Source organism: Canis aureus, chromosome 28 (assembly GCF_053574225.1).
Source record: "Canis aureus isolate CA01 chromosome 28, VMU_Caureus_v.1.0, whole genome shotgun sequence".
Taxonomy (NCBI): Eukaryota; Metazoa; Chordata; class Mammalia; order Carnivora; family Canidae; genus Canis; species Canis aureus.
In genome coordinates this window covers 23,817,930-23,845,229 of record NC_135638.1, presented here as the reverse complement: position 1 = coordinate 23,845,229, position 27,300 = coordinate 23,817,930, and the positions used below count along the sequence as shown (strand labels likewise).

The window sequence follows — 27,300 nt, the reverse complement described above, 5'->3', positions numbered from 1 at the left end:
GGATCTAGGAAGGAGGAATACTATCAAAGCTGAAGACTTAAGTAAAAATAAAGACAGAATACAAGAAAAGAAAGGAAAGGAGGGTAGTGTGGAAGATATCAACCACCTAAGACATGTACACTTGAAATCCAAGGAAAAAGTAAATTAACAATGAATCTTGAGTTCAATCACGAATATCACAGTAATTTGCTTTTTGTGTATTTGCACCATGTTTATTCAGTAAAGTGACTTCAGGTAGAGTCAACCCTACTTAAGATAAGTTTAGAGCATGGACACAGAAAAGTTAACTGCTAGTCTTGGGACTGTAGCAATTAGTGTATGAATTTATCATACTCTCTCCAAGGAACTTATTTTGAGTTAGCAAATTATATAATCAATACAGAAGCACTCATCAAAATGAGCCAATTAATAATTATGGTCTGGATCAAAAATCAAAATATCGTCAAATATGGTGCAGGGTACATATATTAGTCTGATGGTCAAAAGTTCATTAGCAATCAACAAACTAGTACAGTTCACATAGGGACTTTTCAACATAGGATCTTATTTATTTAACATAGAGCCTATAGGAACATAAAAATTATTTTAAATAGGGTTAACAATTAGTTTAAAAACAAAAAGAGTCGATGTTTGCATGTTGTATCACCCGTAGTGACTGAAATAATGTTTGCTATAACATAATGATGCTGATACAGCCAGCAGTCATTCCATAACTAAACCATTGGGATGAGAAGTGCCTTCTCACTATCGAGAGATATTAATTACATGAGTGCGTTAGCCAGAGACACATCCCAGGAAAATTAAAATGGAATAAATACACTTTTAAACAGTAGTTAAGATGATCGGCTTTTGCAAGATTTCGTGGTGATTTTTACGTTTGAAAAAATTCCTTCTTACTCATCACCTTATGGAAATTAATCATTGACTTAATCCCAGTCTTTTGATACCATCTTTGCCTTGCCTGTGTGTACACTCTATGTACACTTTGCCTGGCTTGCCTCACTTTCTGTTTTCCAGTTGTATACCTGAACATCTCTACTTCTAAGCATTTTGCTGATCTCCTGTTTGAGCCTCCCACTACTATCCCCCAAATCCAGTCCCCGATGCTCCTCCTCTGACACAGTTTCTAGTTCATCGTTGTTCACAATGGGCCCTCACTTCAATTCAAGGGCTGTGACTGGGCCTTCACTTACATTAGGCCAGTGAGCTTATATAACTTGACCTGACACGAGTCCCCATGCCTGGAATTTCAGTTAGTTTTAGGGAAAAGAATTGTTCACAGTCTGTATCTGTAAAACCTTCCAAGGGTGACAAGAGATTCCGGGAAAAGTCAAATTTTTGTTTTGTTTTGTTTACACAATATAATCTCTTGATTTGTGGTGGGTGAAAATTAAGAAAAATAAAGATATACTGATGCAGAAACCAGACTTTGGGTAGTGTCTGGATTTGAATTTGCTAGAAGCAGTAGTATTTTTCTTGCAGACTGGAAAGAGAAAACCACTCCCAGATGTCTTAATTTTTCTGACTAACAGAAAAGCCTTCACAATTTACATCATGATGGGTTCAATTAGCACAAGTCTTGTGATTCATTTGCAATCTAAGCGAACAAATTCTAGCCTAAATTTTTACAAATGTTTGTGGTCAGTGATGTGTTTGGCTTTTGAAGGTCAAAGAAATTAAACAGGAACTGGTAGCTAGCAAAGATATCTCAGGAAGTTTCTTACTCCTTTCAGTTTGATAGTAGAAGATACAGAATATATGTAAACTGAAGTTTTTGTAAACATTTCCCTAACTTACTAGTCTAATCACTTTCTTTGTTTATTGATCTCATGTGGTCAAGGAAAGTAAATATTCTGTAACCTGCTCTCTGTTGTGTTATTAAAGAGGAAAACTAGCAAAGCACTTAAATTCCACGATACTTTTTTTTTTTCAAATGCAATTCTAACTTAAAAATTTTCAAATAAGGTCATTCTAAAAAATTACAGCCTATAATTTCTGATATCTATCTCTTTGTTCTTACTATTTACAGATTTGGTTAAACTGTACTATTCTGATGTACTGAGAAAGAATGCTGAGCTCATATTTCAGGCATGATTGTAGAAAGAGAACCAATAGAAACATGGCCTTAACATTTTTCTTCTACCTTTCAACCAGAATTCGTCCCAGCAAATTGAATAATGTTTTGCTCTCTGTTCTTTCTTTCCCCTTCTAAGGAAATATAGCTGTTTCGCATAACAAAAAAGTTTTCATAAATATTTTTATTTAAACTTGTCTAATTTCCTATATATTTTCTTAACATTTGTTTTATTTTTAATAATTCATTCAGAATATATAACATCTGCTTAAAATATTTGACCAAATCAGTACTATCAACGTAAATCAACAAACCAATTGCATTGCAGGAAAAAACTGCCATATAATTCTTATGTAACCCTTCACTGAATCACTGTGAGGGACTTATGTTTGGAAAGCTTTTAATTTTTGTTATAAAGTTCCCAGAACCAGATGTGAAAATTCACTCATATCCCACATTGTCTAGTTCAAGCAGCTGTAAATTATTTCATGGATTACACTTGAATGAAATGAAAGTCCTGAGATTATTTCATGTAGGCAGCTGTTATTTCCTTAAATTAAATCAAAACAATTCTTTGCTTGATTAATTCTTGGTTATTTAGATTGTATAAAGATAAAGTGCTTACAGTCTTTAGTCATAAATTAGTTCATTTTTTTCAGTAGTGTCCCTGTGAGTCAAAGGATGCAGCAAAATTTTATAGACTACCTTGAAAAATAAACTACTGCTTTGTGCTTTCTTCTATGAAAAAAATAAGCATGGCACTCTCTCTTTTTTTAAATATAATATTAACATAATGTATCATTTCACTGGTAGAGAAAGTTAACATAAGAATTGTCCCTGCTTGATTTTAACTGTTAGGCTGATAATTTTATCAGCTTCTCTTGCCATGTGGTCTATAGCTTCAATCCACACCTCTTCCTAGCCCTAGACTTGTCCTTCTGTCTACCAAACATCTGGATGGATATCTTAAAGACAGCTCCATCACAGCACATGCCAAACTAAAGATATTCTCTTTTCCTATATTCCCCAAAAATGTAATGTGGAGAAACCTACTAGGATTTCAATCACAAAACCTACTGAGTCTTTCTCGGAAATGACCTTCTAACACGTTTCTCTTGCTTCTTATTATGACTTCCTCACTCCAAGCCCTCAGGCGCTTATACAGGCACTACTGTGATAGACAGATCTTCCTGCCTCATCTGTTTGCAGTTTGTACTTTTCCAAAGGGGTGTAGGCAAGTACAACACATGTATTCAAAAACCAGTTTTCATGGGACGCCTGGGTGGCTCAGCACTTGAGCGCCTGCCTTTGGCCTAGGGCAGGATCCCAGGATTGAGTCCCACATTGGGTGCCCTACATGGAGCCTGCTTCTCTCTGCCTGTGTCTCTACCTCTCTGTGTGTGTGTCTCTCATTAATAAATAAATAAAATATTTTTAAAAAATCAACAGTTTTCGAAAAGCCAATTTCACCTAGAAGATCAGTTTGTCAAATAATCAATTAACCAAATTTATCAAATTGTCCTGAGTCTTCCCTTAAGACTGGTGTCTGATAAATGCTTTTAGTAAAGTCTCACAGGAACTCAGGGCTATCCTTTTTAAAAAAAAAAAAAAAAAAGTCCTATAGTCAGCAAATAGCAATGAATATTCTGGGCTAGACATACTTCTAAAACACTGAGATTATGATAGTAAATGAGAAAGGTTTAATTCCTATCTTGAGGAATCAGAAAAGAAACAAATTTTTTATTTTATTGTTTGTAGGATTTTATTTATTCATGAGAGACACAGAGAAAAAGAGAGAGTGAGACAGAGAGAGACAGAGAGAGAGGCAGAGACACAGGCAGAGGGAGAAGCAGGCTCCATTCAGGGAGCCCGATGTGGGACTCGATCCCTGGTCCCCAGGATCAGGCCCTGGGCTGAAGGCGGCACTAAACCACTGAGCCACCAGGGCTGCTCCAGAAACAATTTTTTTAGAATAAATGAATAATTGCAGTGGTGTATGTATGTTGTCTATGTATATGTGTGTGTGTGTATATATGTGTATATATTCAGGTACATATATATATTCAGATAGTGATAAGGGCTATAAGCAAAAATGAAGCCAGTTAGCAGGATAGCAAGTAATGAAAGTAATCTTTTGAATAGAGTTGGTGAATATAATTATATTATTCTCATGCATAGTATTCTCACATATATTCAATGACTGTGTTCTTATTTGCATCAATTTAAGGCATATTAATTTAGTTTAAAGCTAAAGGATATAGCATAATTTAGTGTATATCCAAACTATTATTATTTCAACATTAGTCAATGTAAAATTTATAAATTAGATATTTTGTATTATTTTCTTCATATTAAGTCTTCTGTATCTTGTGTTTACTCTTACGGCATATCACAATTCCAACTAACCATTTTAAGTGCTTTATAGCAACATGTGGATAGTGACTAAAGAATTGGATGGTATAGTTCCATAATATATTGATAATATTAACTATATCAAATATATCCTTGATATTTAGTTGAATATGCAATTGTATGTTTTTATGTAAGAGAATATTAATGAGAAATGCACTTATAGTTATGAATAATACATTTATAAACTTATTCACTAAATATGATTGTTGAATATATTCATTTCAATGAAGAATATTTTATCAAGATATATTATATTACATATCTCTATGTTATAGGGATCATAACATTGTGTTCAAAAAGAATGTTTCTGAGGATGCCTGGGTGGCTCAGCAGTTAAGCAACTGCCTTTGGCCCAGGGTGTGATCCTGTAGTCCCAGGATGGAATAAATCCCACATTGGGCTCCCTGCATGGAGCCTGCTTCTCCCTCCGCCTATGTCTCTGCCTCTCTCTCTGTGTCTCTCATGAATAAATAAATTAAATTAAAAAAGAAAGAATATTTCTAAAAATTTTGCATAGCTTTAGAGAATTATTTTAATAAATATACCTACAGTTCTCTTTTTAAAACACAGATTTGATCACTTTAACTCCCTTCATTATCTGAGACTAAGCATCTCAGGTTATAGACAAATAGCTACATAACATTCCCCAAAATACTATGTACTTTTAAATCTATGCACGTTTTCATGTTCTTCCATCCCTCAAAAACCTCCTTCCTTTACCACCTGTTCTGGCCTATATTCGTTTACTCACATCTTATTTAACATATTCAGATTTCTGATAATTCCTTTATCATTCAGATTTCAGTTGGAAAACTGAAAATATTCTACATAATTAAAATAGAATGGTGCCAAGTGCTAATAGACAGTATCTGGCAGTTTTGTCTTTTTTTTCTTTTTTTAACCTTAATTCATTACTTTCTTGTTTTCCATAACATTTAAAACATTTGTATCTGTTTTGTTTCTGTTTCAAATCACATTATATTATAGTTACCTACTTTCTTAAGTAGACATTAACATTCACTAAATATTTTGATTTTGAAGTATCAAAATAAAGAATATTTTTTAAAATTTCCAATCAGATTATTTTTACATAATCTTTCTCTAGCACTGTTGTCTTAAGAATCATGAGATTCCCTGGAGAAAAATGTATTCCTGATTGCTTTAAAGAAATTTCTAGTTGGCTAGTATCTTTCCTTAACAGACTGAATTTGTATCTGTTTACCACCAAAGATGGTATGTGTTATATCGACTTTATCTACACCACTGTGCTGTGTATGATGGGGAACTATCTTGGAGAATATTTAATTTTTAAAAAAGGCCCAAAGGGGGAAAAAAAAAAAAGAAGGAAGAAAGGAAGGAAGAAAAGAAGGAAGGAAGAAAGGAGGGAAGGACAAACAAAAGGGAAAGAGGGAGGGAGGAAAGAAGTAAGGGAGGGAGAGAGGAAAAAGGGAAGGTAGAAAAGAAGGAAACTTTGATACCATTGATGTTCTCAGATTCAAAGTTTTCTATATTTAGAAAATGTGCTCAGCCTTTCTTCCCTTAACTTATTCAGCTTTGAAAATTCCTGGACGGGAACTTCCTCAAATTCTTTAATTTGTTTTTCTTTGTCTCTTTCAATTTGTGTAAACTTTCCAAAATTTTTAAAGTTTAGGCATTTCTGTTTCCTTCTTTTGATTATTTAATCCTAGACACCTGCTCCATATAATAAAGTTGTTAAGGAAATGGAGCTATGGAGACCTAGATTTGTGGGTTGTTCTTTTTTCCTTTGCAAACTAAACATAGATTATTAGTATCCTTCTGTGACTAAACAGGATGTAGGATTCTTCATAGCTGTATCACTCTTTAGAGCTTGGCAAGTACTAGTTTTTAGGAGCTTATTGACTTTCTGCAGCAGAACTGATATTGGTAAGGAATGAAAGGATGAGTATTTCTCAGAGTAAGCCTTCTCCCAAGATTTCAAAAGCCAGTTGCACTACCACCATCACAGCTGTGCTGGACTATCCACAGCCACCACAGATGCTGAGGTTGTCTTAGCTTACAGCATCCTGAAGTCTCCAATGAACCAGAAAGTACATTCTAGCAGGCTTCATACTCTAGGGTTCTCTTTTTCTCCCACATTGTGATAGTTACTCTGAAATAGAGAAAAGAAAATGATACTCAGATGAGGACGGGGTGAATGGGCTGTCTTCAAAAGGCCTTATGAAGTATGCGTTTTGAATTTCCAAGTAGGAAGAGTATTCTGGCATGGAGCTTCTACTGTTTGTTGGAGGAGGGGGAGCAGGTGGGAGGAAGGTTTGAGGTATGTTCTGATTGGAAGTTGTTGGTGTGGGGAACCTGGAGACAAGGTAACTAGGAGCAGACTGCCTTATGCTCTTGGTTTAGGGAGCATATTTGACTTTCTCTTATTGGTTCTGAGTTGGAAATGGGGATAAAAGGAGAAAAGCTGGCCTTTATTAACCAAGTCCTGAAAGTTTTGGGGCTAACTGCTGCTTAGGCTTCACTGGATGATTCCAACAGAGTTTGTGAGTAGTGTTCTAAGTAATGTCCTATGTGGTCTTTCCGCTGTCTGTTTATATGTTCAGTCTGTAAGTCTCCTCTTTTAGACATTCTCTCCCTTGCAGGAAGTTGACCAAAAATCCAGACCTTCAGTCTTGATGATTGTTCACTTGTCCCCATAATCAATTGTATCAAAAGGGCTTCTTTATCTTCTGAATCTTTTTGATGTTGTATCCTCATGGTGATCATTTGAAAAGAAAGTGGCTGCATAGAATCATTCAAAACTTGCATTAAGTATTAAGATTAAGTATTAAGCTGATAAAGTTAAATGGACTGATATCATGACCACTGCGACATAAACAAGAATAAATATGTCCATTTAAGATGCTTTAGAACCAAGAACCTGGATGTCCAACCAAGGCCAAGAGAATAATTCCCACAGGTCATAAAGATCAATCTTACAGAGCCAAATAGTTTTTTTTTTTTCTTTAGATGATATCTAGCCTCTTCTAACTTACCTATTTCATTAAGCCACGTGCAGCAAAAAGTATTCACAATAGCATAGATACTATCATGACTAGTGAACAAGAAATCTAAATTGTCCGGTACTACTCTTGCCAAGGAATTAAGACTGATTTATATCCCATCTAGATTATAAGTGGTATAATTTTATAACTTCTGCCGAAGTTAAAATGACAACGCCTTACAGTCTTTTGTTTGTATAATTCTTACTATTGGAAACACTACTTTGATTCATTGTGTAAATATTGAACTGGTGACACCTCCAGGTAATGTGCTTGAATAGTCAAGAGTAGCCTCATTTTGGAGCTTGGGTCTCAATTGTAATTTCTAGACTTAAAGATTTATAGAATTAGAGTGTCTGTGTACAGAGAAATTTTGTAATACTATTCTTAAAGTGCATGAAATAATAGACAAGCAAGACTAGCTAGCTATCCTGGCTGCAAAGGAAGTGGTATCTGGTAGGAACTCACAGATATCCAGGAAGAAAGGAATTATTCATGACATGAGGTTAGAATGAAAGCCTTACATTGGCTGGTTTACATATTTGTATTTCTATTAGTCCAGATGGCAAATAATTGGCCCATGATCTTAGGAATGTCCTTCTTCTTTTCTGTAAGAGAGAGATGCTGGCAAAGTCACACATTGATCTGTTCAAGGTCATTTGTCCCTGTAGGTACAAGTGCAAACACCACTGGTTATAATTTCCTTTGATCTCATTTCCCCTAGATTGGAATTTCCCTTAGATTTTCATCATTAGGGTCTAGTGAGGAAGACCACATCCAGCAATTAATAGGTTAAAGGTTATTGTTGGGATAATCTGAGATTGATGCTATAATGATTAAGCTCTGATCTAATTTTAGTAAGAGAGGAATAAAAGAAAAAGGGCCATTATGCATGTGCAATAACCAGGGGTCTCTAGAAAATGAAGAATGATTATAAGCAGCAGATAAAAAACAAAATAGGAATTAGGCAGAGGTTTTGATCCAGCATCTTGTGCAGAAGCTCTCTACCATGTGAGTGGATTATTCTAAAGTGGAATCTTGGGTCATCTGTCTACTGTGAAGATCAACTGCTTCTAGAGAATCCTTGAGAATCTTTGGCTGAGGTCCCCTATTAGGTTAGTCTTCCAATTTTGTTGATTCTGGATTGCTTCTTCAGTTGTGAAATGTGAATGAACCTAAGGGCTTACTCCAGGGAATTTTACTTCTGTATCTGTTGTTAACAATATATGATCGAATCCCTTCCAATGAGGTTCAAGAGCAGTTTTTCCCCGATATATCTTCCAATAGATGAAACCTTATAGTTGAATATCATGAAGAGGCTGTTTAAGATGACTATTTGAATGCACTCTTAACCTATAATATTTTGTGATGTCTCTGTGCATGAGTATAGTGTCATAGGTAAAATCTTTAAATATCTGGGCCTTCCAGTTACCAATTCACAGGGAAGCAAACAGCGTGTCCCTGAGGGAGCAGACCATACTGCATTAAGGGTGGGTAAGAGTACCTTTGGTCAAAAGAGTTCAAGAATTTCTGAAAGTTTTGTTAGTTTTATTTCAAAGATGTCATTGATTCTTTTCACCTTTTCATAAGTTTGTAGGTGGTAAGACCAATATGGTTTCTGAGTAAGGGGTAATACCTTCCAAAGTTCTTTTATAGTATTTTTGTGAAGAGTGTGCCTGGGTCACTTGATATAAAAGTGATATTCCCAAAGTTAGAACCACAAAATTGAGCAGATTTTCAGCAACTGTAAAGACTGTACTTTTTGACAAAGAAATGTTTCAATCCATCCTGAAACTATATAGACATACAATATCTAAAACAGAAATCTCATGGAGAGTGGAAGCCATCTAAAATCCTTTAGAAGGTGTTCAAAGGGCCCTCAAAGCTCTGGTTTCTGGCCATGTCCAACATTTACAGTTCTTCTAGAATTATTCTGGTGACAGGCCCATGTGATTCAAAAATTACCTCAGCTATCTTTTTTTTTTTAAGGTTTTTTTTTTAAATTTATTTATTCATGATAGACAGAGAGAGAGAGAGAGAGAGAGGCAGAGACACAGGCAAAGGTAGAAGCAGGCTCCATGGCAGGAGCCTGACGTGGGACTCGATTCCCGGACTCCAGGATCGCGCCCTGGGACAAAGGCAGGCGCCAAACTGCTAAGCCACCCAGGGATCCCCCCTCAGCTGTCTTTTTAAAGTTTAAGCAGCCATGTAAATTTAAAGTAGTAACTAATTTATCTGTACTATACTGAGTAGTTTCACAGAGAAATTTAGTTAATATCCATTGAAAACCATCTACTGCCACCAAGCAGCTGTCTTGAGAGCACTAGAGATTATCTAAATGAAGCTAGAACCACATTTTTTCCTTCTTATTTTTTTTCAAAATGAGGGACTAGATGTTGGTATTTTATGATGGTCTCTTTGAATTCTTTAAGGATTTATCTTTTTGAGTTTAGATCGGATCAAAATCTTGGTTAAATGCTATTTGTTTGACAAAATGATCTGCTAGAGATTATTTTTTTCTTTAGCTCCTATATTATTTCTTTTTTCATGAATCCCAACTTTTATAATCACTATGTCCTTTTGAAGAAAAAGTGCATATAAAAGCCTCTTAAACATCTTGTCCGTTTTTGATGGGGGTTCCAACAAGATTGGCCCCTTCGTTTCCAAAGCATTCCAAACTCATATATATATATAGAAATATACTAAATATATTTCTATATATATATTTTAAAGTGTGCCTGTGTATATATTTACTCTGTGTTGTTCTGTGTAGTTGACAAGCTCAAGTAAGTCCAATAATTCTGCCATCTAGACTAATTTTATTTCACGTAGACGATTATATTCCAAAGACAAAAAGGTAATAGCATATTCTGCTCCAATTTGAAGTTTTGAGGTATGATCTATCAACAAATAATATTAGGCCAGAATTTCAGTGGGAGTCCTCAAAAAAAATTAATGGGAGATAGCAAGTTCCCTAACTGAGCTAAGAAAATCGTTAAGGTTCGCTTCTTCTGGTAAGGGCAAGAGAGTACATATCAAGGTGTTGCAGGGATAAATAGCAACATGAGGACGAGTCACTAACATTATCTCATAGAGGCTAATTAGCTAGCTGAAAAGTGCTGTGTTCTTAGATAACAGTAATGTCTGTGTTGTATGAGGAACACAGAACCATAAGATCAAGAGAGAAGGCTATATAGCTAGTTCAGCAAAAGCACCAAGTTTTGAAGTGGTGGTTATTGCCTTAAACAAGGGGAAGAGGGATCCCTGGGTGGCGCAGCGGTTTAGCGCCCGCCTTTGGCCCAGGGCGCGATCCTGGAGACCCAGGATCGAATCCCATGTCAGGCTCCCGGTGCATGGAGCCTGCTTCTCCCTCTGCCTGTGTCTCTGCCTCTCTCTCTCTCTCTCTCTCTCTGTGACTATCATAAATAAATAAAAATTAAAAAAAAAAAAAAAAAAAAACAAGGGGAAGAAGCTTTGACAATCAGGTAAATGTGGTGAGTTTTTATGACTCCCATGAAATTGAGTTAAAACTCGATGTGCTTGCCCAGATTGCCCATATGCAAGTAGACAAAAGAATTTTAGTTGGTATTGCCTGTGAAAGGAGTCTATTGAGAAGTCTTCTTCAGATAACAGAAATCTTATTTATGACTTAAACTAAAAGTCATCACAATCTCAGGAAAATTTGACACTTGTTGGTTACAATATCCAGTTAAACCAGAAATACTCTTGATTGTTTTGTGAAGGGTCTAAAATGTTTGGATAGTCTGTAGCCTTATCAGGGAAAAAGTGATTTCCCTCCTTATATAGGTTATAACCTCAAATAATGGATTTTATTTTGGCAAAATTGTAATTTATCTTTTAAACTTTATGTCCCTCTTTTGCTAAGACTAAGAACAAAAAAATGGAATCGTTTTTTACCAGCGCCCTTGTTCTCTGAATAAAGCAGGAGATCATGTACATATTATATCAGGACCGAATTGCAAGGGAAACTAAGATCTTTTTTAAGTCTTGACTGAGGACCTGGGAAAAATAGGAGGGGGCTTCAGTGAATCTTGGTCATGACTTCCGAGTATATTGTCCTCTCCACCTGAAAAAAAAGGGGAAAAATTAAGAGTGAAAACAGAGAAGACTTCAGATGTGTTATTAGATCCTTATTAGAGGCTATTGCATGGGGAAGCTATGAAGGCAAGCTAATTACAAACAAATGGTTTTTAATTCATTTGAAAGATTATGTCTTTTTTTGATTGGCTCTGAGTTGGAAACAAAGGCAAAAATAGAGAAGCTGGCAGTCGCTGACCAAACCCTGACCATTTGGAGCTAATGGCAGCAGAGATTTTGGTGTGGTTTCTTTGCACGGTTACAGAAAGGTGGCAGATCCATGTTCCATAGTCATAGACGATAACCTGCTCATTGTCTAAGTGGATTCAGCCTCTCACCATTTTTTCTCCTGAAAATTTTTTCATATGTCTTCAACTACATCTAGAAATGATTTGAAAAATAACTCATACATGAAGCAGTATTTCTGCAAAGTGGAAATATACTTAACTACTGGCGGATATCTCAAAACATAGACTCTTCTTCTTGATTCTTTTAGGGCTAATGTTTTCTCTGCAATTGTTTATGTTGTTACAGAGGATCTTGATGATTTAAGAATGGAGGGAGTAACTACCCTTGTACCTTCTGGGAGCAAATTTAACCAAGGTCGTGCTACTCACCCTGCTGAACCTCAGGCCAAGGTCACACTGAACATCTGTTCAAGGTGTGCCAGGTAAAACAAATCATAGGTATAGTATATATAAACATAATCTTCATTTTTAAGATCTAAGATTTTGATGCAAAGGGTATACTCCTCTGTGTTAAGAATATAATTTCCTCCCAATTATCTTTTGTGCTAACATTGGCAAGGGACTTAGTCGTGCAGTTTATCCTTGTGTCGAATGCCACTCAGACCAACAATGAATCAAAGACTTTAGCTTGTCCTCGCTTCACAGTGAGAAATTTTAAGTCTTCTGTCCCTGAATTTCATTTGCCATCTGCCCTACTGTTCCCTTTCAAAGGAAGAATGAATATAAGGGCTCTAAAGCTTCAAAGCCACTTTTAAAGCACCTGCATAAAGGCACGTTTGCCCAGGTATCGTTTAAGATCTGATATTATTGGCCTCTTAACCTGCTCCTCATCTTGTTCACCTCCTGGAAAGAATTTAATCAGCTTGACACTTTTCAGTTTTGGCAGCTGGAAGCAATCTTTGCATATACTGTATGTGGCCAAAGAAGTAGCTTAAGTTACTGCCAAGTCAGCTCCCAGTGCTGGTCTAGCAGAAACTCACCAAATAGCTAGAATTCATTCTTTTGTAGGAACTAAATCTCATTTGCAAAGAGGCTTTTAAGCCTGTTTAAATGATAAAACAAGCCTTCTAACCCTTATGTAAATGGTGCAGATTAGCAAGAACAATGCACTGGCTGGCCAGTTTTATCTCCTTTTCTTTATGTCTAGCTGTTCTATTGTACTGTTTGAGAGGGGATTAGCTGCTTCGAAATAGGGAGGGAGGGAGGGTAGGAGAATCAAATCAGATTCTTGTAGCTTTTCCTCTTTTACCCTTTTGAAATTTTTATTTTAATCGCCACAGGCTTAGAAAAATAGAAAGGACACCTCTTCGAAAAGCAGGGATGTTATTTGAGACCATTAGAAATGCCATAGCACAGTGGAAACATCAATGGAAACATTGCTTCAGACCAGTTATATTTGGGTGAATTGACTTTGATGAGGGCTTCGAAGAAAACTTCTAGCATTTTTGTGATGGTATTTAGGCATCTTGAGTGTACAAGGTCATTTATGTGAAAGTTGTTTAGCATTTAAAAAACTTTTAGAGTATAAATAACAAAGATTCAACCGAGTGAACTTTGGAGATATAATTGGCTTTATCAAATAATTCCTGAATCATGCAGCTTCCCATGTAGCGAACAGAAGAGTTCACTGAGCAACGGGAAAGGAAAAATTTTTAAAGGTAGGGAGACTGGAGGTGGGCGGGAGGGGCGGGGGCAAAATTGAGGAGGGTTGTTAGCAAAGAATCCATTGTTTTAGGCATGGCTGCCCTCCTAGATGGAACAGAAGGGGTCTCTCAGTAAACTTCCTAGTGCTGACCAGGAAATTCCCATGATGACTGGTTAAAGGTTACACAGTCCAGGAGAGTTGAAACTGCAGTTCGATTAAGTATTAAGTCTTGGTTTACTGACTGAGAGTCTCTACTTAAATGGCTCTATTATGGCCCTGGGGTTTCTTTTTAACAGTATATTTGTTCATTTACAGTTTGACTTGTGGGGGATTAGTATTTGATCCTTCATATCATTTGTAAAAGATTATTTTATCAAAAAGGGAAGCCTATGAAAATGGTATGTTTCCAAGCTGCTGAGGATTTGAATTGAGAAAGGGCCAAGCACCCACCTAACCCTGAATCATCCACCATTCAGCTTGCCAATAATAGAGTTAGACCGTAAATTGCAAATAACCTGTATTTAAGATTGAGCCTTTAACTAATTTATTGAAGAAGTATTTGATTGAAAAAACAATCGATTACATTTATTGTTTCCTCACTACATAGCACGTACCATTCTAAGCACATTAAATACATAAATTTATTTAACTCTCAAGTAACGAAGTTAATTACAGTTGTTATCCTCATTTCGTAGATAAGGAAGCTGAGTCAGGAGTTGGTTAAATTACTTGTCCAAAGTAACACAGCAAGTAGGAGGCAAGACACATTTTCAAACCCAGGTAGTATAGCTGGACTGACTGCTTTGTCATTTTATTTTATTGCTAAGTTGTTGCCTGAAGGTAAAGACGGAAGCCTCAAATGGTTAGAAACAATGAGATAGGAAGAGATTTGGGGTGTTTCAAATAATGGGAGCTCCTGACTTTTGATGGAGTATAGGCAAGCTTGTACTTCCAAAAGCAAGATAGGGATGTATTGATTCAGGGAAATGTGGTAAATAGTTTGGACGAAAATACTAGGCTGTGGATTTTAGGGGGCTACCATAGTCAGAATTCAGAGTGGAACTAGTATGAGTTAAGAACTTTAGAGAACCTGAGATTTTACCTTATCTGCAATCTGATGTGTTAGTTGGCCACTGTTTTATCAATGTGGGCAGAAGATAGCTGTCAGAGACCAAGGACTTGGCACTTACAACAATTGCCAGAGTGTTATCATCTCCACTGATCTCCCAATCCACAAATTTTCAGACAATGACACAAATAGGATAGGAGGTTATCGTATTAGAGAGGAACACTGAGTTTAGGAAAACAGTGTTTTATAATGGGATGTTAGCATTGCTCTACTGGGAGCCTCCATATGTCTCTTCCAAGGCTGTTTGCAATACAGACATCCCTGAACAGAGTGTCTGAAACTGAGGCTGTCAAGTGGCTTTGCTCACCAGATATGTAGGAACCTGAGAGACTCATAGAGGACTATCTCCCAATACTAATTAGAGTGAACTACTTTGGTAATACAGTGATGTGCTAATCAGAGGTTTCCATAATTAATTTTCAGACATCAATTTATATTGTCAGTTCACTTCTCCTAGTTGCAAGATTGACTTTTAAGACTGAGAATTAAAAAAAAAAAAAGACTGTAAGAATGAGAATTTTACTTTTTAAGTCACGGCTGGGGCAGAAGTCATAAACTGGAGGACTGTGGGCAATGTCCAGTTGTTTTGTGTCTTCCTAACATTTAAAAATACCACTGGACTAGTTACTAATTTTACATAAAATATTGGGACTTCTGTCTCATCTTAAAAATCCCTACAGGGAAAAAAAAAAAAAATCCCTACAGGATGGGGATCCCTGGGTGGCTCAGTGGTTGAGCACCTGCCTTTGGCCCAGGGCGTGATCCTGGAGACCCGGGATCGAGTCCCACATCGGGCTCCCTGCATAGAGCCTGCTTCTCTCTCTGCCCCCACCCCTCTCTCTGTGTGTCTCTCATAAATAAATAAATAAAATATTTAAGAAAAATCCCTACAGGTGATAACACTGGGGCCCACATTCTCAGATGATTACCCAGTAGCAGCTTTCCCCCTAGGCCCTTAGACCCTGCAGCTATGCTCCAGTTCACCTCACATTGTCTATCCAGCTTCACTCACTTATAGGACCTGTGTAAAGTCTGTAGGCCTTTGTAACCTCTGATTTGTAGAAATTTCGATGATAAGCAATGAATCAGGACTGGAGGAATGCAGGCTGAGGTACCTCAACAGGCCACTGGGTGAAGATTTTGGTGCCCAGAAAAGGCAGATAATACTGTCTCAGGGTACCTGACTGCACAGGAGTTTATGGTAGGCAGGTGGTAGTTTTAGAGTGACCAGGTGATCCCTCAGAACTCAGAGAGAGTGAGTCAGTCAGTAAGCTGCAGACTAGACCAGCATGGAGAACATGGTTGCTCCATTTAAAGAACTATACCCATTGTCACTGCTCTTCTTGAGTGGGCACTGGTACCCAGCCTGGAAGATAATAAGAGATAATGTGGGTTTTATATAGGAAGACTAGACATTAGATTTGGGGCCTTTTAGGATCAGAACTTAATTCTAAATCTCACTGGATTGGAGACACTGTGGTGCTGATGGATAAGAAACTTTTGGATAATTAATGTTCAGTTGTAGGACATAAATATCAACACTTTTCAGTGCTTTACAGCAAAAGTAAATAGAAAGACAGCTTCCTTCGAAGTCTGGCAAAGGGATTTTTATGTGCCCTAAATTACCTAATGTATCATTTGGGAAAAATTATGCAAATATTCAGAAAATCTGATACTGCATCTTGCAATCCTGGAGATAACCTCTAAAGACAATTGAGAGGTCTGGACAGAATAATGTATGCAAAGGCAGCTAGCAAATTGTTCACAGTGCAAGGCTGTCAAGGAACAGGGATTTCCTCTTTTTCTCTCACTCACTGGGATAATTACCATGTAAATACTTAAGCAGTTTAAAATGCTTTGAGTTTTTTCCTCATTTTTTGAGAGGGCTGCATTAAAGTGCTCAGGTATTGAAGAAAAAAGAGCCTCATTTTTCTGACATTCTGGAATTTTCTCCTGCCTTAGGCTTTTAACTAGGGAGAAAAAAAAAAGTATGTCCATCTTCCAGGATTTATGTATTTAATAAAATGGTCTAAATTGGAAATATTTTTGCTGTTTATTTGTTTGTTGTTCCTTCAAGTTTTAAGGTCAAGAAATCTGTTTGTTTGTTTTTTTTTCTCCCTTAGAACTGGAGAGGTAAAATGCATAGGTGAGATTATGGTTTTGTTGTGATCTTGAAATAATACTGCAGCTGCAAGATATTGTAGACAAGCTCAGTGAAGATCAATGAAACTTAAGTGATATTCAGAGTTTCTGCAAAGAACCCATCAGTGAGCAAGTTAATGTTAAGAGGTAGAGTCTACTCTATAGATTGCTATTTTTCTCAATCTTTTTTTCAGATATTGCACCACTTATGCACTACTTACGGAGTCACAGTATGTAGAAATGAGTTTGCATATGATATGTCTAGAACATTATTGCTTTTATAAAGTTGAGGGCATTCAGTCAAAGGCCACAGAGCCCTCTTCATTTGGAACCTGATGGGAAGACATAATCTGTAATGAGACTGATGGGTTCTACTGGGATGATTGAGGGATATAAGATACAGGAGACCACTGGTGAGACTTCCACTTTCCAAGACATCAGGAAAAGAGGAATTCAGCCCGCATTAAATTGCTCTGTAAAGTTTTATGTGGGACAAGGTGACTAAAATATCAAGAATGTCAAAGTTTATTGATTAGCCTGGTTACAAGAAATAAGAAGATTACAGAATTTTTTTTTCCATAAATACTTCACGTATGGTTGGGAAAGTACAACTGAAAGAAAGCTTGCGTTTTCAAGCTGGAAAACTATTCCAGGAGAGTGTTACTCCTATAGCTCTTGATGGCCTTAGTCTGATGTGGGCATTGCTGCAGTTTGTGTGATTTAATCAGAGATGATATCACCTGGCAAGTGGGAAAATCTTGGCTAGTAGATACCTGACCAACCAAGATATATTAAGATTCTAACCCAGAACATCTCATTTTCCCCCTCAGATTACAAAGTAAAAAAGCTATTATAAAACAGCAATGTTAAGTAAATAAGAATTTTCTGTGTAGGATGTAGCAGTGTCCTTATAACTGGTGATTTTACTCATTACAAAGTAGATTTTTAATATATTCATTGAGTATCTCAGTTTGACTTTTAGAAGATTCCACCAATATAGTTAACAAATCCTTGAATGTATGGGCAAAACAAGTTACATTTGTTGCCTGGGAATCACACTAAGTAGTATCAACTAAAAAGTAGTGTCAGTAGGTCAGTAATGCAAATTGTAATTATCAGCAACATTTCTGTGGTTTTAAAAAACAGTGGTTTGTAAAATTTTGAGTTTCAAATTATGTATTTTTATCAAATGTCCTAACTTTTTGTGGTAAGATAACAGTTAAGATACCAATAGCCAGGAGGCAAATGTGGATACCAAGGCACCGAATTACTATTTCAGTGACGTTTATAAGCCATTTTTCTGGAAAGACCACCCATTAATTCTGTCTACCTACTGCCATTCTGAGGAGTTAAATCTTGTTTTCTTGGACTCCTGCCAGGGCATTCTGGGTGGTAAAATGCTATTTGTTTTTGATGGTGCAAGTGTTTGCATTCATTCATGCTTAACATCAATAGTGCACACACAAAAAGAAGTGAAAGCCATTTTAAAAGAAATTGGATTATAGTGAACATACAGTGACCTTGGCTCAGAAACTATAGCATGAGAATGCTAGGGGAAATTTGTTTCCAAATAGTCTGCTGATTTTTAACTGATTTGCTTCATGACATGGTATCAAAACTTGTTCATCATTTTTCCTAAACATCATGACATTAAAATACTGAATTTGTTTGTGTGTTGACTTGATACATAAAGCAGGAGACATGCTGTGGTAAAGGTGAATGAGAAATCTTGGAAGTGTGAACTAATCTCAAACTATCTATATTAGGATTTCCTAGCTGACCTGAGGAAATCTGCATAATTAATCATACATTATATTCACTTTCACTTTCCTAGGCACTTTTTCTTTTTTTCCTTACCTGTTTTTAGAAGGCTTAAATTCAGCAAGTTTGGGGATCCCTGGGTGGCTCAGCGGTTTAGCACCTGCCTTTGGCCCAGGGTGCGATCCTGGAGTCACAGGATCAAGTCCCACATTGGGCTCCCTGCATGGGGCCTTCTTCTCCCTCTGCCTGTGTCTCTGCCTCTCTCTCTCTCTCTGTCTATCATGAATAAATAAATAAAATCTTAAAAAAAAAAAAATTCAGCAAGTTCTCAGTGGAAGGAAAGGTGAGCAGAGGTGACATTGAAAAATGAGTAAGGACAAAAATGGGACTTCTATCACTTGTTTAAAGTTAAAGATTGTTCATAAAAATTGAAATCTCATATTTTATATCATATCTATATGTAGCTTCAGCTTTATGTAATATTAATGCAGAAATCAAAATCCACATGAAATCAAATGAAATTCCCCAAATTCCCAGTATTACATTTAGCTATGACTATACCAGTGACTACACAGTAAAACACATAGTTTTCTTAAAATGAAAGTAAAGTGATAAATCACCCAATTTCATTACAAAATATTTTTTTCCTATTGCAAATTAAAAGGCATTTAATATAAATTCCTTGATTTTGACTGGAGAGAAGGAGGAAAAAGAACTCCACAACAGCAGCAATATAAGATTTTAAAATCAGTGTTTAACTGATATGAAGGAGAAAGGTATTCATTGTACTCCTAACTTCTAGAATTTGGGCTTTCGGCAGGTTTGACCACAAAGCCTTCGACCCAGACCACTTTTTCATTCTTTGCCTGTGACTTTTTTCTTGTTAAACTAAAGTTAAATTGTTCTTTTGGTGCTTAAAACTGCTAAGGGGAAAATATAATTTTTGGTTTGGAAAATTTAACTCACATAGGACCACGTCAAAGGGTCCGTGCCCAGTGTCTCCCAGCTTCCTAGAACCCCTTAAGCACTGCTGCCTAGGTGCTACAGGCCCAGCCAGAGAAACTGCACAACTCCACCTGTGTTAGCTGCTGAATCCACATGCATCTGCTGTGATGGCTGCTTTCTATACACCTACAAAGGCCATGACTTATTGCTGAGGGCAGCTGGCCAACTGTGAGAGTAACTTCGAGAAAGCCATATTGGGCACTCTCTATAAAGCAGCTCCTTCTCTGGTGATAGCACCCCAGGTAAGTGCACAAAAGCAAAACACAGTTGCAGACCTACTTCTTTCCACTCTCGACATCCTGATGCCTGACGTGTGTACAATTTGACAACAGCATCAAGAGCTGATGAGAGAAGCTGGAAAAGATTCTAGTGACTTAAAAATTCCATAGCATTGTCTCTGAAGAAGTGTGTCCGGAAAAAAAAAAATTTGAGACTGTGAGCCTTCTGGCAAGAACAGTTCCTCAAAACGTCGAGGTCATTGGGAGAAACACCAACAGCCAATTATATAAGAATTTAAATGATTTCCCTTGGTTTCCCCAGCGCTCGATGGGTTTACAGATGCCACAGTTGGTGTTCAGTTGTTTATTCATGGAGTCAACACCAGGTTTAAAGTGGCTGAAGAATTAGCCTCTACGAATAGTCTGCTTGAAACAGCTACAGGTACTTTGTGGAAAATATTTGAATCTCTCGTGTGTTATTGTGTTATTGAACTAGTAGCATCATTGATGAATTTTCACTGGCTGTTGTGGCCTGAGCCATCCTCACGTCCATGAATTTTTGTCAAAAACCAAAGCTGAATATTCTGACTCACCCTACCGCACATCAGTTTGATGCCTTGTTAGTGGTGTTTTCTTGCAGTTTTTTGAGCTAAGGGCTGAGATTAAAAGTTTCCTGAAAGAGAAAAATCACCCTCATGTGCTATTACTGAACACTGAATAGCTTTGGAAATTAGCTTTTCTTCATACTTGATAACATTTCCTTATTACAAGATAAAACAGTGCTTATATGACAACCTTATATGGTATAAAGTCATTTTGATGACAATTAATGTAGTTTGAATTACATCATGTTAAGCTGTTTGATATGCTTGTGTTTTATATGTATGTGAATTAATATTAGTATTTGGTAGTACCTATCTATGTGAAAGAACATTTTTTTTTTTTTTAAATTTTTATTTATTTATGATAGTCACACAGAGAGAGAGAGAGAGGCAGAGACACAGGCAGAGGGAGAAGCAGGCTCCATGCACCGGAAGCCTGATGTGGGATTCGATCCTGGGTCTCCAGGATCACGCCCTGGGCCAAAGGCAGGCGCCAAACCGCTGCGCCACCCAGGGATCCCTGAAAGAACATTTTTAAGGGTGAAATATCTAAGATCTCATTACAGGATCATCATTAGCAGATGAAAATTTGCTATCAATTTTGATGAAAGGGAACCCCAATTTTGTTTTTTTTTGTTTGTTTTTTTAATAAATTTTTTATTGGTGTTCAATTTGCCAACATATAGAATAACACCCAGTGCTCATCCCATCAAGTGCCCCCCCTCAGTGCCTGTCACCCCTAGTTCGTTTCCCAGAGTTAAGAGTCTCTCATGCTCTGTCTCCCTCTCTGATATTTCCCACTCATTTTTTCCCTTTCCCCTTTATTCCCTTTCACTATTTTTTATATTCCCCAAATGAATGAGACCATATAATGTTTGTCCTTCTCCGATCGACTTATTCCACTCAGCATAACACCCTCCAGTTCCATCCACGTTGAAGCAAATGGTAGGTATTTGTTGTTTTTAATGGCTGAGGAATATTCCATTGTATACGTAGACCACAGCTTCTTTGTCCATTCATCTTTCTATGGACACCGAGGCTCCTTCCGCAGTTTGGCTATTGTGGACGTTGCTGCTATAAACATCGGGGTGCAGGTGTCCCAGCGTTTCACTGCATCTGTATCTTTGGGACCCCAATTTTGAAAAATGTTATCCTCACCCCAGAAAATTTTTATTAGTAAACCTGTATTAGAAAAGATTGTAATTGGTTATTATATTTTAGACTCAGTTACTAAAAATTTTTGGAAAAATTAACATCATTTTTATTTACAGATATGACAGATATCCAGCCTGTGGCCCCCAAAATCAACATACTGTATTCAAAAGCACTGTTTAAATTCACTTATCAGATTTTATGGTTATTACCTTTTAGATTTTGTTTGTTGTGAGGGCACTTTTTCAAACAGATAATACCGGAGACACTCAGATGTCTGTAATTGTTTTTAACAGAATAGCATTATAATTAATTTATAACACAAGGATCAGTCTTTGTTTACTCTTAGGGGCATTTTAGAGTTTCCTGAGAAGGATTCTTCCCCTTCTGTTTCTTCCTCTTTGAAGTCCTTTTATTTTTTTTTTCTTTAAGATTTTATTTATTTATTTGAGAGAGAGACCGAGATAGCAAGAGAGAGAGAGAGAGCAGGGAGGAGAGTCAAAGCATGCTCACCACAGAGCAGGGAGCCTGACCCAGGGCTTGATCCCATGACCCTAGGATCATGACCTGAGCTGAAGGCAGTCCTTCAACTGACTGAGCTACCCAGGGGCCCCCTCCCTTGAAGTCTTCAATGAGTTTCATCAACCTCTACTGGGTATTAGTGAGAAGGACAATTAAAGAGCTTTGATTTTCTTTTTACAGTTTTACAGATAGCATGATTCTATCCGAGATAGAAGTTGGATATTTCAGGGCATCTTGGTCCTGGATTAAACCAAGGAAAGACAATAAATTAAGGACAAATAAAGGAAAAGGCCTAGGATACCCTCCTGACCCTAGAATTGAGGGATATGTCTAGAAACCTGAGTAGCCTATGGACAAGAATAGTAAATTTCTGTTTTTGTTTGCTTGATTTTCCCTGGGGAGAGGAATAACACAGGTAATAGACCAAGAGGCACACAGATTCAGTTTATGATTTCCATCTGAAACCACAATGTGTTTTGATCTGAAAACTGCCCCAGTATGAATCATAGCAAACCCTCCCTGGAAGTGGAAGAAAATAAGTAAGAAAAGATGAAAATAAGAACTTGTCCATGTCCTATAGGCTGCCTATTCTATTCCTAGGGTGTGCATTGCCCAAATCCTACCCAGAGTATGACCCATTTCTTGTAAGACAAAAAAAATAAAAGAAAGAAAAAGGACCATGGACTCATTATCTAGAAATATGGCTTATGTCATTTCATCAAGATCTGTAGGCAGGAATAACTGAGATGATACACTCACCCAGCTTCTCATGTGAAGATCTTGAGAGAACAGCAAGGCATATGTCTAAATTTCCTAGTGTTCGGGTGCTAGCTGTAGAGATGGTGAGAAATTGTCAGACTTAGAAGTCTTTTGAAGATAGATCCGACATGATTTGTTGTTGGAATTAAGTGGTACATATGAGATAAAGGGAAGAATCACATTGATTCCAAATATTTGCCAGAGTAACTGAAGTATGGTGTTCCATTGGTGAGATAGAGAAGATGGGAGGAGCTTGTGTAGGCTGATGGAGAATTAAGAATTTTGCACATGTTAAAATTGAGATCCCTATTGGACATATGTGGTCAAAATCTCTCTCAGCAACAGAACTGACAGCTAATAGAGTGAAAGATTACTTTCTCTTTCAGCAGTATGAAAGAAATGAAAGAGTTTGCCATGTCTTTCCAGAACAGGCTTTGTGATTGACTGTCACTGGCATTGGGATTAATCAACCACATTGATCAGAAGTCACCTCATATCTCACACCTCTTCATCTCCCCCAGCATGGTTGGTTCAAGATCTACCATAATCTGCTTAACTTGCTTTTCCTTTTTAAGGCTTTTATCATGCTTTCACTCTCATTAGAATATTAACTCTATGAGAGCAGGGACCAAATCTGTCTTGAATCACTGGTATATCCTCAGTACCTTAAATAATTTGCGATCCACATGAAATAGTCAATGAATGCTTGGATGGGCAGATTAGAGGAATATCAACTGGAATAGCTTTCTCTCTATTTCTTTCTCCGTGTGTCTCTTTCCGTTTTTATCTCCATCTCTATCTCTAGATTTATCTTTCTTTCTCTCTATCAACATCTCCATTTTTTATCTCCAGATTCTACTTTCTGTTGGACTATTCCAATTAGATGGTCCCGGTGCCTGGATGCTATGTGTTTAAAATATCCTTAGAACTTATGTCCTTTCCCAGGGTTTAAATGGTAACCTTTAAAAAGGCAATGCTAACCTCTCCCCAAGTAATGTGCCTACCAGAGAATAGGCACTGCATGGGGGTGATGAGATCTCCGATGAGCTCTAGTGAGTCATGGGCTCACCCGTATGTTAGGGAAGAGACCTCCTTTATTTGACAATTTCAACAGAATCATGAGAAGTTGTGGAGAAGCACTTGCCAAAAGGAAGAGATTCAGCACAGATAAAATAATAAGATGACCATCATAATAAAATAGAATCAGTAAAATGTTCTATTTATAGAGAGCTTTAAATTGTAGAAAGTATTTTGGAAGACATTAATTCGTTTAAAACCAGTCCTCATAATTTTTATATCCACTGTACAAATGATGAAACTTGATCCAGAGAATTTAAATAACTTCTACACACAGCTAATAAATGTCTTTGGTGGACATGAACCCAGGGCTTCCGAATCAATATTCAATGTTCTTTTAGCTATAGTACATGGCTTCTATATATCATTCCGAAACTCAGAATCATTCCTAATCTTCCATTTTCTAGCTTGGGGTTAATAATAGCCCTTGGTGATTTTCTTTCCACTAACATTGTTATCACTGAGACCCTCCTTAAAGTTCCTTCTGCATCCAACACACACTTCAGTTGCTATCCGTAGCTATCTTTGTGATTTTTTACTTCCTCCTCCCTCAAGTGCCCAGTATCTTTACCTCAACCCAGTCCTGTGGATCCCTCTCCCTTCTGGATTTAGTCTCTACTCCAAGTGGTTTTCTCCGCTTCAAATGTGAGAATTCTTATAGTGTGACTCTAGATTTTTTTAGTACCAACCAGCATGACAGGAGGTTACCAGTTAAGTCCTGAACAGTAGAATCTTCTTTTGGAGTTTAGTAATGACAGTAAAGGGTAGGTATCTGGGAACAGCTTTAAAAAATAATAATTTTTGCCTTTATCTTTTTATTTTTTATCCTATGCCCTGAGTCCCAGTTTAACTGGTTCTATGTGTGTATCCCATAATCTTCCTTCCAAAATTATCTCCCCTCCCTCTGCATGGAAGACTTTTGCCTTATTCACAACTCACAGACATATCCAAATACTCATTCTTCCAGCACAGTTCCTATTTGCTTTCTTCCCTTTAAAGTTCTCTCAGTACTTTTAAATTGAAAACAATTACTTTTTTTTTTATTCTCCTGGTTAATTTTTTATCTTTACTTCTGCTCAAGTTCACTTTCTTGCTAGTTATGATGCACTTGCATTCTCTTCTCTTAGAGAAAAAAAGGTGGCAAGATATGCATTGATTCATCTTGTATCCAGTTCAGAGCTCCAACAGTTTACCGGGGATATGTTTGGAATGGCTGTCATTCCTGCCACATTGCCTACATGGATAATAAAGGGGAGAGGGTTGGAGCTAAGGTTAAGAGCAGAACTAAATAAATATGTGATGAAGTCTAAAAGTTGGACAGTTTTACATACTGAGTGGTCTAGTGAGTATAAATTTCTAATCTGTGGTTTGAAATTGTCTTTATTTTGCTATCAACTCTTTATTAGTTTGCTAACTTTAGTCACCTGTTTCCAGCCAGTTTTCTTCTTTAAGAGTAAGCATGCCTTATGTCCATCTTCTCTAGCCCACATATTTTTTCCCCCAATAAGGACATTATTAAAATAATTTTCTTTAAATCTCAATAAATTAGGAGATGTTACCATTTTTAAAAACATCACTTCTTAAAACTCACGTTTTTATTTTTTTAAGATTTTATTGATATATTCATGAGAGACAGAGAGAGGCAGAGACATAGGTAGAGGGAGAAGCAGGCTCCTTGAGGGGAGCCTGATGTGGGACTCCATCCTCGTACTCAGGGACCACACCCTGAGCGGAAGGCAGATGCTCAACCGCTGATCCACCCAGGGATCCCTCACACTTTTCTTATAATTTACTTTTCTTCTTGCTGTAATAAACCATTTAACAGTTTCTTCAGAGACTCCATAGGTAGCAAATTTTCATTTTTGTGTCTGAAAATGTCTTGGATGCTTCCTTCCCTTGGAATAATGGTTTATCTAGTGATTTGGGTTCATTCCATTTGTGGTTGTTTCTCCATGTCATTGTTATATTCCTTCATAAGTAATCCTTCTTTATCTCCAGCAACTCTTAAATTCTTTCTTTGCTTCATATTCAACTACCATTTAGCGTAAGACCATCAAAATTAATGTTTTCCATCTGAGACTCATGGCTCTTCCCTTTTAACCACTCTTGTTTTTGACTATTTGCTCTCCTGTATTCCTTCTCTTCTCTCCTTCAGGCACCCATCTAGAGCTTTTCCATCTATTCTCTACATCTTCTTATGTCTCATTGATATTTTTTAACCTCATTTTTCTTAGCTCAATTCTCTTTTAATTTCTTGATATTTCAAGTAACCAAATTGTCTCTTTATGTCCAATGTCCCACAAAATGCATTAAATATCTCTATGTTTTTAGAGTTTACCCTTATTACTCCTGTAATATATGCTTTAAAAAATTTTTTTTCTTTCTTTGAGATTCTTAAATTTGCTTATTTAAAGTCTTGATGGGGCATTGTTTTGTTGTTAGGCTGGATGTATTCTTACCATTTTATTTTCAGTTGCTTGGCAATCTTTCATGGGATATCTTTTACTCCTATACTTTAAAGTTTTTGTAAACTGATCTAGAATGGGAGTCCCCTCACTTCTTCTTTCTTACTCCTGCCTATTTGCTGGTATTTCATCCACCCTTTCTATCTTCCACCCCATTCTGGGGTGTCCAGTATAATATTACTATAGTATAATATAAATCTTATATTGGAGCCTCAGGGCTTCCAGCCAGCAGATGGTGTGGATGGGTTTCTTGCCGATGGCTATCTCTGTTTCCTCAAGTCATCTCTAGGTCTACAGACCCTACAGTGATTTTGCTCATTACCAGCATTAGCTCACCAGAAGGGCATCTCATTCAGCCTCATCTCACACAGTAAGCCTGGTTTCAAGAATAGGATATTTTGCTTTCCTTTCCAACCTCTTCTGCCTCTTTCTGGTGCTAGGAGCTAAATAGCTTTTAGCTGTGGTGATTTTAGCCTACCATTATTCTGTTTCCATTTAAGTTCATGATAGTATTTTATCTTGTATTGAGCATGGTTACATCTTTTAAAATAGGTTTTAAAATGTATTTTATCTCTACCAGTTTTTGTGTGTGTGCACGTGTATGCAAGCAGCAGGTTTTTAATACAAATTTACTCTATTGTCTTGACTTGAAGTTATCTCATTGATTAAATACTTCACTATCCATACACACAGGTATTCATAAATAGATGAATGGGGTCATTAGATAAATATGCTGAGAATTAAAACGAAGATATTGTTGAAGAAAACACTTATAGGGATAGGTGGGAAGCAAAACAGAGTCTTTAATATGACCATTTATATAATTCCTTTCCTATTATAGTTTTAAGGAAAATATTTTTTTAGTTGTGTTAGTCATGGACCTTCATGATAAGAATCAGAAACCTTAGTGAGATTTACTTTAGCTAATGGGGGTTTAAGATAAGGATATTTGGGAAGAAATAACAGAATAG

The 27,300-nt window shown here is 36.9% G+C and overlaps 1 protein-coding gene across 4 annotated transcripts in view; it reads left to right on the top strand.

Moving 5' to 3' along the window:
• The window catches only part of C28H8orf34 (chromosome 28 C8orf34 homolog), a 406,660-nt gene that overhangs the window by 235,211 nt on the left and 144,149 nt on the right, over window positions 1-27,300 (top strand). For 3 of the 4 annotated variants that reach the window (XM_077876661.1, XM_077876663.1, XM_077876659.1), the window contains exon 8: window positions 12,139-12,274. In XM_077876661.1, the coding sequence (XP_077732787.1) occupies window positions 12,139-12,274 (136 nt within the window). The remainder of the gene's footprint in view (window positions 1-12,138; window positions 12,275-27,300) is intronic. The other variant, XM_077876660.1, reaches the window with a different exon arrangement.